This window comes from Ambystoma mexicanum, chromosome 10 (assembly GCF_040938575.1).
Source record: "Ambystoma mexicanum isolate Mex_15411 chromosome 10, UKY_AmexF1_1, whole genome shotgun sequence".
NCBI lineage: Eukaryota > Metazoa > Chordata > Amphibia > Caudata > Ambystomatidae > Ambystoma > Ambystoma mexicanum.
Genome location: NC_090932.1, coordinates 320,416,115 through 320,430,460, shown reverse-complemented (window position 1 = coordinate 320,430,460; position 14,346 = coordinate 320,416,115). Strand labels below are relative to the sequence as shown.

The 14,346-nt window shown below is 44.8% G+C and overlaps 1 protein-coding gene across 1 annotated transcript in view; it reads right to left on the bottom strand.

Annotated features, from left to right (window-relative positions):
* Positions 1–14,346, bottom strand: part of LOC138493169 (disintegrin and metalloproteinase domain-containing protein 9-like) — a 4,098,706-nt gene that overhangs the window by 2,010,434 nt on the left and 2,073,926 nt on the right. The window contains exon 11 of the mRNA XM_069620352.1: positions 6,967–7,103. Within this exon, the coding sequence (XP_069476453.1) occupies positions 6,967–7,103 (137 nt within the window). The remainder of the gene's footprint in view (positions 1–6,966; positions 7,104–14,346) is intronic.

Genomic DNA, 14,346 nt, shown 5'->3' with positions numbered 1-14,346 from the left:
GCGTTGAAACCCAGTTACTTCACTGGATTGAGGTTTGATGGGAGTTCAAATAAGCTTGACTTTTCAGGTAAGGCGCTGTAAGAATTCTGTAGCAAGTTCAAAAGTTCAAGCTTAATAATAATGTCCTTTGTCTTATTGCAGCAAGCGCTAACGCTTATGTCTTTTTCCCCTTAGAGGCCGGGGTTCGGAATTCCGGAGATATGGCGCCGACCCGAAGTGAAACGTGCAGTTCCAGTAAATGACAGGTAAGTTCTGGATGAGCGTTCGGGTAATGTCTTTGCATTCGCTCATTCAATGTCTTTGTCTTTTTTCCCCATAGGGGCCGGGGTCCGGAATGCCAGGATGCGGCAGGACCCGAAATGAAATGGGAATGACCCAACAGGTAAGTCTTAGAAGGAAACTGAGCTTTTCCTATTCCCTTCCTTCTCTCACCTTGTGTTCTTGTCTTTTTCTCTCTAGGCCCTGGGAAGTGGCTGCGGATCCGGACGATCGCTGCTGAAGATGGAAATGCCCTGGAAAGGTGAGTGAAATGCAGCGCTGCAGCGATCGAAGCGAAATGCTTTTAAAATGATGTCTTCCCTTTCAGGATCGTCGGTGTGAAGTCTCCGTGATGCAGCTTTAGCAGGTAAAGTCTTCTTTCTCCTGCCAATTCTCTCTCAGCAGGTGACCCAGGATGCTGACAGGCGTGGCTGAAGTCCAGATGCAGGAGCTGACACGGTGAGCGTCCAGCTGCGAGGAGCAGAACAACGCGAAGCGTGAGTTGCTGATCGGGCGTGGTTTAAATAGCTTTGGAAGAAGTTCCAGGTATCCTTCCACCGATCAGGTATGTATCCTTCCCTGACCACACCCAGGGGAAAGTAGTTCCACAGGTAAAGTAGTTCTATTCAGGCCTCAAGAGGGCCTGGATGTAGCAGCATGGTCTGCATCAGGTAAGTGCACCTTAAAACACTTGAACACATGTCTAGCTTTATGAGCCTGGCGCCTAAGGCGCCAGGACAGGGGTCCAACATGAGCCTGGCGCCTAAGGCGCCAGGACTGTGTCCAAAGGGCCCCAGCTTGGGCCCGCTGGCACTTCCCTGGGGGAAATGATGCCTGCCTCTGGGGTTGCTGGGTCGAACCTGGCTCCTTGGAGGTAGGCATCATGACAGGCATCCTCTGCCACGCAGGAAAGACCATTTTCCACCCCGCCAACTCTTTCCCCCAGTTTGTTCACCTCTTTCCTGATTTCCTGTAAGGCCAATTTCAGTTCCTCTTTCATCTGCCCCATTTGGAGTTGAAACGTGCTTGTCATTCTTGTTTCCATTCCTTTCAGGCAGCTCAGTAATTCTTCCTTATCCGAAGTCATGGTGGCTGGCGTCTTGAGGATTCCCAGTTCCGTGCTATCTCATCGAGGTATGGCTGACATGTCTCCCTCTGACTGTTTGACTTTCCAGCACCTCTCAATTTTGCTCTCTGAGCGTGTGTGAGCCCCTTTGGCTTTCCCTGAAGCACTTCTGGTTTTTACTCCTGGCATCAGAATTCTCTGATCTGAGCTAGCTAATGTAGTTGCTCTGTCTCTGATCTCTGCGCTCAGATCAGTAACCCCCTTTACCAGTCGCTATTAGCGGCGTCCGTATCAGTTGCCCACATTTTATTCATTAGGGGGCCCCTTTTTTTGGGGGGATGCTTCTCACTCTCAGGCTGCGATTAGAAGCTTGATGAAGTGATTCTCCCTTGGCCAAGGTGGTCTGCTGCTCGTGTCTTTCCCTTCCTCGCCTCAACAGACAAACAGTCTGCTCAGAACTCTCTTCTCGCTCTTGGCCTAATGCGCCCTCCACCTGCGCCGCACTCCAGAGGAAGGATGGCGGGGGGGAGCAGTGCTATTATCTGACCCAATCTAGCTCCACCAGCCTCAGCAGGACTTCACAATGCTATAAATCGGGCCAACTCAACCACTTCTGTGTTCTCCGCTTCACTAGGATTCGCGTGTGTACTCCTTCAGCCCCAAGTCGCTGCTGTCCGCCTTCATTCTTCTGTTTCCATGGCTTCCATGTGGGACTGCTATCTGTGGTTGCTCTTGTGCTTGTTTGACCATTCACTCAGGCTGCACTACAATAGACTCCCTGGGAAGGATCCAATTGCAGCTCCCAGGGGCCCACGTCGCTGGGATCGTTCTCAGGGTGCTAGGATCTGGGCTGTGCTTTCCTTTCGCTTCCCACCCAGTTTGCCTGCCAGAGATCCGGGTCTAGTTAAGATAATTATTCTGGGCCAGTCATACGCCCCTCCCTCCTCTCCCGTTTGGTTAAATTGCTTTGTACTCACGGGCCGATCCGTCCCCCAAGAACCCAATATTTTGCCCAACTTGCCCAGCCCAAGCCTTGACACGAGGCGAGGGCGAATGCTCCGGTCCCCGCCCGTTTTAAACGGGGCGAGACTTCGCCAGGCATAGAATGGCACAGGTCCCTCGAAGTTCCGCTCTTCTCCGAACGCTGAGGCTCCAACCTCTCTCCGCGTTCCAACGGCAATTTCCTCTGCAGGACTCTGCAGCGCTGTGATAGGGCGCCGGTTCTGTGAACCAGTGAATCCTCTGCTATGTTCCGGACCGCCTCCTCCAGTTACGGGTGCAGCAGTTGCAGAGCTGCCGCCCATCTAATCACCTCCAAAATCGGTGCCACTCGCCAGCTCCTCGACACCTCTCCTGGATCCAGCCTCCGATGCAGTTAGCTTCAGTTTAGTCACTTTTTGGCTGCGTTTTTCACCTTTATATATTCCCGCTCGGACGGAGAGAAGAGGAGCGCGACTCTTCTACATGGCGGCCATCTTGGAATCCCTCTGATCTTCTGATCTTAATGACTGCAATGGAATGTATCTTGAAAATTGTTTCCTGAAGTAAATAGGGGCATCGCCATGCAAGCATCTATGAACTATCGTCATTGATTTAAATTTGATTCTGTCCTCTATTCTCAGCCAGAGTAATGATTTCCTTCCTTCCATTATATGCTCTCTGTTCTTGATCCCCTTAATGATACGAACTGCATCGTTCTCCATTACTTGACATCTCTCAATTTCTTTCTTTGTTGCTCAGAGCAGCAGGGCATTGCCATAATCCAGTCGTGACAGGATAATAGACCTGGCAACGGTGGCTGTATTTTCCTCTTTTAAGAATGGTCGGATAGCTCTCAGTAGGCGCAGGTAGTAGGCATTGTTCTTGTGAAGGTATTTAACGTGTACCTCGGACCCCACTGAGGCATCAACCATTATCCCGAGCGTTTTAACCTGGGTCATTACTGGGATATTTGCATCTTTGATGGCAAACATTTTTATTCTTCAACTAACTTGACTCTGGCCTGGCGTGTTCCAAAGATCATCAACTCCATTTAGGTGTTGTTCAGACACATCCAATTTTGTTTCATCCAGTGATCAATGATATTATAAACTTCTGTTATTTTCGCCTGTCTATGAGATGATCGCCCATTAATTCAAAGACTAGCTGGGTATCGTCGGCGTAATTTGTGAAGAATACGCCAACGCTTTCCAATAAATCACAAAGACCTCTCATGTATAGATTAAATAGCAATGGAGATAAGATAGCTCCCTGTGGGACTCCAAAGATGATATGAGCGGCCTCTGAGAAGTTGTCCCCCCAGTGCACTCTGGCTCTTTGTTCCGCTAGGAATGATGACAGCCATGGCAAAGTGGGCGGAGAACATCCTGCTATTTTATCCAGTGCCTTTTGCAATAGCTGGTGATCCACCAGGTCAAACGCTGCACTAAGATCAAGTAACATCAGAATCCCTGCCTTGCCCCTGTCCAAGATTTCAAGCATATGTGTCTGCAAATCTAACATAGCAGTTTCGGTGCTATGTGCCGCCCGGAAGCCTGATTGTTACTCATTGCTTTTGAAATTGATTGGTTGCTATCTTGTCTAGGTTTTATAAGATGAAGTTGGAGTTTGTAATGGGACGTAAGTTACCTGCATCTTTAGGATCCAGGCCTGCCTTTTTAACCAGTGGCGTGATGGTCACTTCTTTAATATCCCTAGGTACTATGCCCTCTTGAAATGAGGCATTTGCTATCCTTGTAAGTACTGGAGAGAACAGTTCCTTATTATATAAGATGACTTTAGTCGGCAAGATGTCCTCTGCACACGACATTGGTTTCATTTTAGCCAGTACTAAGGACATCTCTTCCTCTGAAACTGGTAGGAAGCTGAAACTGGCCACTTCTCTCTGTTTAGTTATATAAGCAGGTATCATTGCCGTGCCTGGGTCCTCTGTAAATGTGATAATGTTGTCTCTAGCCTTCTGTATTTTGGTGGCAAATGCCTTTTGTACTACCTCACAATCCTCCTTGGTAGGAACAAAAGGAGGTGCGAGCGCCTTAGGTTTTTCTATACCCTTAAGGATCTCGAAAATGTTGCTTGTGGTGTTAGGAGCTGCTGCTATCTCCTTATTGTAGTAGTTCGCCTTAGCTTCTCTTATGCCTTTTCGATATTTTTAATTTATGCGTTTCCATTGGTCTTTATTCGCAGGTGTAGGGTTTTGTAACCATTTTCTTTACATGGCTCGTTTTTACAATTTTAATTTGTTGAGCTGACCATTATACCATTTGTGGTGGTTGTCGATTTTCCTGACTAATTTGGCTTTCAGGGGAGCAAACTGTTCCACCAATTCACGCATGTGTGTAGTGTATTACAATAACATGGTTTTGCATGGATCTTTGTTCTGAAAAGTATCTAAGATCCTTTTTAAACAAGGTTTTAATTGCTTGTGCCTATATTTTAGAAATTTCGGCTATACACCTTAACATGGGGATTTTTTATTTTTTTAGCTCGATTGTTTAACAGTACATCAAAGGTGACCGAGGAATGGTCTGTCCAACTACAGGGCTCCGTAATTACATTCTGGGTCTTCAGATTCTGTGTTATGACCCAATCTAATTGATTACCTTGCGGTGTGGTGGGTTCATTATTTATCACTGTGAAGTCTAGGTTTTTCATAGTTTTTCCCAGCAAGATAGCTTCCTTATCTGCTTTGTTCCCTCTCCATCTTAAAATCTCCCACCAATAAAGTAGCTGTATTTGTGGATTTTAGATTGTTTAACTGGAGAGTTAACTCATTACAAAACTCTGATACAAGTGATGGTTGTCTATAAATGACTATGATATTAAAACAGTTATTAGGTGTGTGTGTGAAGTGTGTGTGTGAATTTCAGGTGTAAGGTTTCACAACCACTGCATGTTAAGTTGGCTTTAAATAGCTTAATTGAATCTCTCGCTATAACTGCCACTCCTCCACCTGCCCCACTGTCTCTGTTTTTTTAGATAGAATTGTGAAGATTAGCCATGCGTTACACTTAATAAGATTGTAAAATTTAGGCATGCAGCACATTTAGATAGAATTAGGAAGATTAGCCACGCGTCACACTTAGATAGACTGTTGAATTAACCATGCATATCACTATATAGAATTGTGTAGATCAGCTACACAGAAAATCGTAGAGAGTAGCCAATGTACTAACCACCCCGCTCCTGTTTCCTCCAAAACACCACCAAACAATATCCACGCCCACTGGGCTACCCAACCTATACACCAACACACACCGAACACAAGTAACACAAGCTTTCCACAACAAACTTGGACACTGAACCTTACCCATATGGATACAACAAGCCAGAGCGCAAAAGCTGAAATACCATTCAATCTACACATAAATCACACAAACACACTCCTACATAACAAACAGTCACATAGAAACAATCCAGGCATTGGACCATACCCGTACGGATACAAGTCAGTGTGCACAACCTGAAATACCATCCAATCTACACATAAAACACACAGACACCCTCCTACATAACAAATAGCTAAATAGAAACAACCCAGGCATTAGACCTTACCTGTACAGATACAATAAGCCAGTGCACGCAACCAACAATCTGCAAGCCAAAACACAAAGACGCCATTTTCTCCTGGTTCTGGACCTAACCTATCACTCTTTCCTCACTAACCAACCCAACCTCTTTCTTGCAGAGCCACGTTAGTGCCTGGAAATTGCCCTTGGGTGGTAGCGGTGCACGGTATAAATCAACATAACATAACTGTTGTATGGCAGACAAACATACACGGGCCATTTTTACTTCAAAACGAGGCATGGCTATATTAATCTCAACCTGAAAAGATGAGTGGCAGCCACCTCACTTTTTCCCCTGTAAACAGGAGAAGGCGATCCTCTTGCTGTTTCATCCTTTGGATTTCCTATTAAGTTTCAATTCATAAGTTGATCTCATGCTCTTTAGTAAATGCTTTTTGGTCTTTTGGATTTGGCATACCTGTTGAACATTTCCTTTAATTGCCCTCAACATTAACAACTGTGTAAAACTGTGCTTTGAGCAATGACTTAATTTTTTTACCTTACGTTTTGATTTTAAGCCAGTGACTAAACTTTGCGTACCACTTGCTGCTTTGATAGAACCGACCAATTGATCTAATTGCTGTTTTCTTTATCTGCACTTTAACTATATTTATAAATACTAGTTTCTTTACTTACCATGGCTATGATCATGCACCTATTGACAGCTTCTGCTTTATTACATACAATCTATTACAGGATATTCTGCCTTATATTTTACAAATGTAATTGCCTAACCATAATTTACCTCATAGTTATCTGCATTATTACCATAGAACATGTTCATACTCTTACGACCCTTGCCCTCCTTATCAACCCGCCATGCTCTTCAATGCCACCAAAATGAGGGCCTTAATCTACATAAGAACTTATTAAAATTATATAATGGCCAAAGAGAACTTTCATTGTTATGTTCCTAACACTTACACAGTTGTCATGCAACTGGAAAATGATATATGATTTATTTCTTACGGTTTCAAAAACAGATTTTTGAAAAATAGCAGTTGAGACAAAATTAATGTATATTAAAAAATCTAATTTCTCAACTTAATCTTGGTCCCAAAAAAAGTAACTTACTTTCCAGTTGGTTCCATTAGACATAGATTCCTTCTTTCACATTTGCATTTATTTCGGTTATCATGGTGCATTCCCAAAAGATGACCGATCTCATGGCTCACTTGTAATGCAGAATTAAGTATAGTTGTAGATGGGAACTGAAATAGAACAAAACATAATTAGCCTGAATTCTGGCGGCGGTTCTAATCGAAGACCAGGGGTTCCTAACTCAAGATGGTGGCCAATTAGACCATGATGATGACCAATTCATCATTCTCTAGATCTTCTGCCCGTATATCAGAGTCTTTAGGAAAATTGTTACTCTTTTGACTTCAATGAATTTTTGGACTGCCTGCTTGTACAGGACCAAAGCATCAGCATAACAACATACTTTTATTTTGCTTTATTATTAGTGTATAACAGCTACAACTGTAGCTTCTCACACTCATATTACACAGTAATACATAAAGAATCAATAATAACTACATTACATTAAGAATCAATAATAGTAGCCAATACATTATACAACATTGAAAAATCCAGAATTAATTAAATACAAGGATGTGTATATGATGGCAATTCATGCTTTAATACATTACTTCATTTAGTGATCAATTGTTAAAACACCTAACCATAAAATCTTTAACCAGTTAAAAGGAAGAGGTCCCATTGATGTAATTTCAGCCCACCAAGTTCACTATTCGTATTGCACTCAAATAACTGACTTATTTCCTTAAGGAAGGCAATTAGTGCTACTAAAGACAATGATCACTGACGTGTGCTCCTTAGTCTTTGCCATAGCGCATATGAGCAGACAGCAACCGTAGAATGAACACATTTCTCTAGATACTGACGTATTTGTAAAAGAGTGTGGCAACGGAGAACCAGATGGTGCAATGTCTCGACTACCTCAACGTCACATAGTCTGCATATTCACTGGTTTGTTGAGATATTTAAACAGGGGTTGACAATCTCTAGTGTATGCAACAAATTAAAACGTAACCTAACAACATGTAACACGAAAATGGGGTGAGGTTTACCCTACTGCTCCCAATGGTATCCACTCTCCTCTGTTGATAGGATGATTTTACCTTCTGGTGACCTCTGCACTTCTACATCCCCTGTTACCAAACATTAGGACAATAATCTGACAGGACAATAAGCTGCTTCCTTTTTTTAAATGCTTTTTTTTCCAGTTGACATATATTTTGTTTGCAATGGTAACATTTTATTTTATTGTTTTCTTTTTTTCTTCATCTCTTCTCTATTTGTATCTACTGTAGGCAATGTATGTACAAATTACTCCCCAACTTGCATAGATGCCAGGGCACCCGCATACTGGCACCTTCAACCCTTGTGTAGCTCAGTTTCCCTTCATTGGCCATTTATTTGGACCGTAATTACCAATTATGAAGATGTTTAGCTGTCAGAGGTAAATGGTAATAAAAGCGAGATTTGAATGAGGAATACAGAAGTCACCAAAAAGGTGCCCTTGTTTCACTCCAGGGTCGGATTCTGTTATGCTACCCATCAATGTGATAGATCAATAAACAGGGAGTGTAAAAGAAGGAGAGATGACCATGTCAGTTCACCGAAATGTAATACATAGTTCTTCCATAGTTCTTCCATAATACATAGCTCTTCCATGCCATCACAATCGAGCATCAGATGAGAAGATGTATGCAAATAATAATACCTAAAGAAAGCCTTTATCATAGCCTGTTTAGTTGTCATACAACATTTTTTGCTGAGATAAAGTAAATGTGTCTTCTCTCAGACACTTTGGAATTGCTGGCTACAGGCAAAGGTACAAGAGTATTTTTTGCACAGCAGATAGAGAAATCCAAAAGAGTGCCTATGAGCAGTGTATTGGGTCTCTCGCTAATGCACCTGCTAGGTAGGGCTTTGTCCCTGTCCCTGTATTTTTGACGTTTCCTTCTCATGCATATCTAGCAGATACATCAAGAGAGGAGAATGCTGGAGAAATAGGACTGAGAGTAATAGAATCACAATCACCAAAGTAAGGACTGTATACTTACTGCTACATACAGTGTCCCTTCTTCCAGACTCATAGCAAGATGATAAAGAATGTAAGTGTGTATGGGGAAAGAGAGATGTCACTATCAAATTGTACCTCATAACTTCCTTTGTAAGGAATCATGTCTGCAATAAGAGCCGATTTCCTAGTATAGTGAAGCGGAACAGTCTGGGCTATTCTCACTAGTGGTTTGTGAGTATGCTTAATATTTCACAGACATACCAACAGACTGTGACAAAAGGACTGCTTCTCTGCACAAGTCCTTTTGTATGAGTCACAGGGACGACTAATAGATAAAACTGCTACTCAGTCCCAAACTATTACTAAACCAGCAGTGATGCCAATCATAAAAGTGAAACAGGCACAGCACTGTTTTAAAAATTAGCTGAAGGTCAAGGCGAGGCAACTGTTGTCACAAATGAAGCATTGTAATAGTAATTTGGGAAGTTCTCAATCATTCCCCTGCTGAAACTTTATGAAGGGAAAATAGTCCTTGCATTCATTTATGGACTGGAAATATATTATGATCAGTTTGATTTTGATTTTACTTATTTTGAGGGTCTTTTTTTGGAAAGGAACTATATCTGTGCCTCAATCAACTCCAATGACCGTAGTAGGGTATGAGTTAGGAAAGATTTCCCTAAATATGAGCATCTTATGGAAACAGCTATTATGTATGTAAAAAGTTAGTACACCCTCTGCTAGACTCCTCATTAGAAACTTTTCAAGCTGGAGGGAAAAAAAACGAATAACTCATATCTGAAGAGATGTGCATTACATTTGAATGAAAGGGGTTTTGAGTTAGAGGAGGTTTTGAATAATTTGCATTGTATATAAAAAAAGAACTATGAAGAAGTGACTAGTGCAGTACTTGCGATGACCTGGGGGACTATAGTAAGATATCTGAATTAACAAGCCCTTTATCTTAGCAAATTTCCCAATTGGAAATTTGGGAACAGGTTTCTATGCTTTCGGCTAAATTTACTTCCCACACACGAAGTAAGATATTTTTGGAAGAAATCTGACTGTGAGAAAGAATAATATGTGTTGATTCTGTGGGAATGATATTGAATCATTAAAACATTTGGTAATTTACTGTGAGATTCTAACAGGTGACCGCAGGATCTGCTTTGAGAACTTTCTGAAATATTTTAGATGTTCATCTGGTAACTATTTAATTAACCTGGGTGTCACTGATCAGGCCCTGGCCTGTCTGACCTCTTTCCTTTCTGATTGACCCTCCCAGGTGCAACTGTGATGTTCCCCAGTGGTCTAACCTCTCTCCCTGGCTGTTCAACCAATACATGGCACCCATAGCCCACCGCATTGCCGCTCTCTGCTCCAACTTTCAGTGCTATGCGGATGACACTCAGCTCGTTTTCAGGCTTCCTCAGCTCCTTCTCTCATCTCTGACTGTCTATCTGCTATCCAGGAATGGTGTGCTGCTAATGATCTCTGCTTAATGCCAGTAAGACAGAGATTCTCTTCATTGGCACACCTGCACCCTCCTTTCCTGCCACTCTCTGGCCAGCCTCCCTTGGCCCTCTTCCTGCTCCCACCTGTGAGGCTAAGAACCTCGGGGTCATCTTTGATTCCACACTCTCCTTTTCTCCTCACATCTCTGACATCTCTAAGAAGTCAAACTACCAACTGCACCTCCTCAGAAGTATTCTTCCTTTCCTCTCCTTCCCCCAGAAGCTTATTGTCTCTAGAGCTCTGGTTCTCTCCAGGCTGGACAACTGCAACAGCCTCTTTCTAAATCTACCTGCTTCTACTCTCCGCCCTCTCAACTCATTCAGAACAGGACTGCAAAACTTGTCCTTGGCCTCAATCCCTGAGATCGTTTATCTCCAGCCCTGAAATCTCTTCATTAGCTCCCAGTGGCTGCAAGGATTAAATTCAAGACCCTTTGCATTGTCCACAAGGCTTTCTGGGACCTGGGTCCAAAATACCTTCAACTCTCCCTCTGTAAATACCTTCCCACTCTAGCTCTTCGCTCCTTCACCCCCAACTCCCTCAGGGTCAGTTGGTTCTCCAAGCAACACGTTGGGGATAGATCTCTTTCCTCAGCTGGTGCCTCCCTCTGCAACAGCCTCCCTGCCACTCTGGAATTTGAGGAGAACCATCTCTGGTTCCGGAAGCACCTCAAGATCTTCCTCTTTGCTTCTGCCTTCGCTCCGTGCACCCGGTTACCCTCTTATGTCAGGCCTCGATCCCTGCCCACCCAGCCACACACCCGCACTGCCTCCTGGATCAGATTAAGATCCCAATCTGCGAAACAAATGGAGTTGTCGGAAACTTATTTATACCTCAAATACTTCCTCAGAGAGGTCCCAGTCATCATATCTCATCCACTCAAGAGCCATGCATGTAGGTTGAGTGATTCCAGGGTCGGATGGAGTATCCGGTCGCTGTGGCAACCAACGTGGCGGACAGATGGACAGATCCAAGAGTTCGGAGTACGACGTTCTCCTCGCCCAGTCCAGGGCAATCAAGATCATGGTCCCTCTAAACCTCTTCAACCTCCGGAGAACTCATGGAATGACGGGAATCGGAGGTAACGCGTACAGGAGAGGGAAGGTGCTCGGGTACCACAGAGAGAGAAGACCTCCTCTAGGACTTCCTGGCACATTTTCCACTCATGTGAGACCGTGCCCTGCCTGCTCAGAGCATCCGCCAAGTTGTTCTCTGTGCCGGCCAGATGAACTGCCGAGACCGAGATCTTGTTGTCCAGCAACCAGAACCAAAGCATTATCGCCTCCATGCAGAGGGCACGGGAGTGCACTCCACCTTGCTTGTTGAGGTAGTTCATCGCCACCGTGTTGTCCGTCAGAACGAGGAAATGTTTCCCCTGCAGAGACGGGGCGAATGCTTTCAAGGCTAGCCTGATAGCACGTAATTCTAGCCTGTTGATGTGCCACCTGGCTTCTATTGCTGACCAGAGGCCGCTCACCTGCAAATCCTCGCAGTGAGTGCCCCAACCCTTCAAGGACGCATCCCTGATGACTCAGGTATGAGACCAACGAGGCCAGTAGGGTTCCCCACCAAAAGACTGCTGCGGTCCTCCCACCAGGACAGGTCATTGACCACTGAAGTGGACACTTTGAGGAGATCTGAAAGAGTTCTGAAGTACTGAGACCACTGATCTCACAGTGACCATTGCAGGGATCTCATGCGCAGCTTGGCCTCTGGCACCAGAAAAATGCAGGAGGCCATGAGGCCTAGAAGGCAGAGGAAGGAAGCCACTGGTAGGGTGACATTGTTCTGAAATAAATGCACCATCTGTGTCAAGCTGAGTACTCTCTCCTCGGAAGGGAAGGCCTTTCCCACTTCAGTATCTAGAACTGCTTCGATGAATTGGAGTCGTTGGACTGGTGTCATCTGGGACTTCTTTAAGTTTAGGGAGAAGCCCAGCCTGTGCAGTAGTGAACAGGTGTCCTGGTGATGGGATAAGACCTACTCTACAGACTTCCCTCGGATCAACAAGTTGTCCAGGCATGGGAATACGTGGACTCTGGATCTCTTGAGCTGGGCCGCAACTATCGCCATGAGCTTGGTGAAGACTCTTGGGGCGGAGGTAAGACCAAAGGGAAGCACCTTGAACTGGAAGTCCATGTCTCATATGGTGAACATTAGGAACTTCAGGTGCTTTCGATGTATTGGCACATGGAAATAGGCGTCCTGTACGTCTATGGACACCAGCCAGTCCTGAAATTCGAGAGCGTGGATAATTTCTCTCAACATCATCATCCTGAATTTGTCTTTCCTCGAGAACTTGTTCAAGGCCTTGAGGTCCAGAATGGGACGGAGACCTCGTTCTTTCTTGGTTTCTTGGGCACCAGGAAATACTGGCAATACCAACCCGATCCTCTCTGTTTGGGAGGTACCTTTTCCACAGCACCCTTCAGCAACAGGGCTCTCAGTTCTTCCTGGAGCTCCTGTCCCAGTTGGATTGGAGGTGGTCTGTCTGGTGGTTTTCTCAGAAACAGCAGACAATAACCCCATTGCATGAGTGAGCTGTAAAGCCCAGGCATCAGAAGTAATTCCCTGCCATTGGAGCAAATGCTCTGTCAACCGTCCTCCAACTGGTGCGCTGTGAGAGGGGAAATCAAAGCGGCTTTGGAGGCTGGGCCGCCCCCGCCGCTGACGCTGCCTGTGGGCCTCTAGAAGCCCCTCGGCCCCTCCTGAAGCACGAGAAGGAAGTCGTATCTTACCTGTAACTCCATTTCTCCAATATTCCCTGTCGTCAGGCTGAGAAAACCCAGTTAACTTTAAAATATTTGTTTTCCTATGGAAAAAACGTTGACACCTTGAGTGTCCCATTAACGTTGTTATGGGTGCTTTTGGCAGCACCAATGGTACGTTGAGTTTATAGCTCTGGCTCTGCAGCTTCCCCTCAGATTTAAACATCTCCAAAAGGAGGAAGACCTAAGAAGGATGTTTGCCTGAGGGGGAAGGCTGCAGGCCACATGTGAATTCATGAAAGATACCAACGCTAGAGAAGAACAAGTTACTTCTTACCTTGTAACGTTCTTTCGATGGGATGTTCCTCCGACGTATTCCTCATCTTTGATAATTCGTCTCCAGCTTGCTGGCCTCGGAAATGTTTTCTCTGTAGAGGGCGCTGCGCGTCGACGTCTGCCGAATCGATGTCCCTCGACAGCCACCGTATCGGCGCCGACGTCACCATGCCCATAAATAGCCACGCGTGCCGTCCGTTGCTCAGTTCCGTTTTGTAGCATAAGATAAGTCATGCCTGAATTGGTTATTGACCTTGAAGGAGCGTAAGCTGCAACCACAAGGGAAGTATTACTGCAGGGATGGATGGGAGGTGCGATAAGGAATACGTCGGAGGAACATCCCATCGAAAGAACGTTACAAGGTAAGAAGTAACTTGTTCTTCGAAGGGATTGTGTCCTCCGACGTATTCCTCATCTTTGATAGACTCCCATAGCAGTGGAATGTAATTGGAGGTGGGAGTAATAATGTCATGTATCCCTTTTAGGAATGAACCGCATGTAATACGGCTTTTCCAAATTTGGTCTCTTGACTAGCGGAGGAATCCAGGTTGTAAAATTTTGTGAACGTATGTGTGGACGACCATGTGGCAGCCGCAGATATGTCTCGGACCGGTACCCCTGTTTGGAGGGCCGAAGAGGCTGCGATACCCCTGGTTGAATGAGCCCTAAGATTTTGGGGTGGCTCTTTCCCTGCCAGTTTGTAACATTCCAGAATGGCCAAAATGATCCACCTGGAAATGGTCTGTTTTGTTATGGGTAGTCCCAACTTGTGACCTGAGTATCCTACAAACAGTTGGTCTGCTTGCCTAATCCTAGCCAGTTTGCTGATGTAAAAGCTCAGAG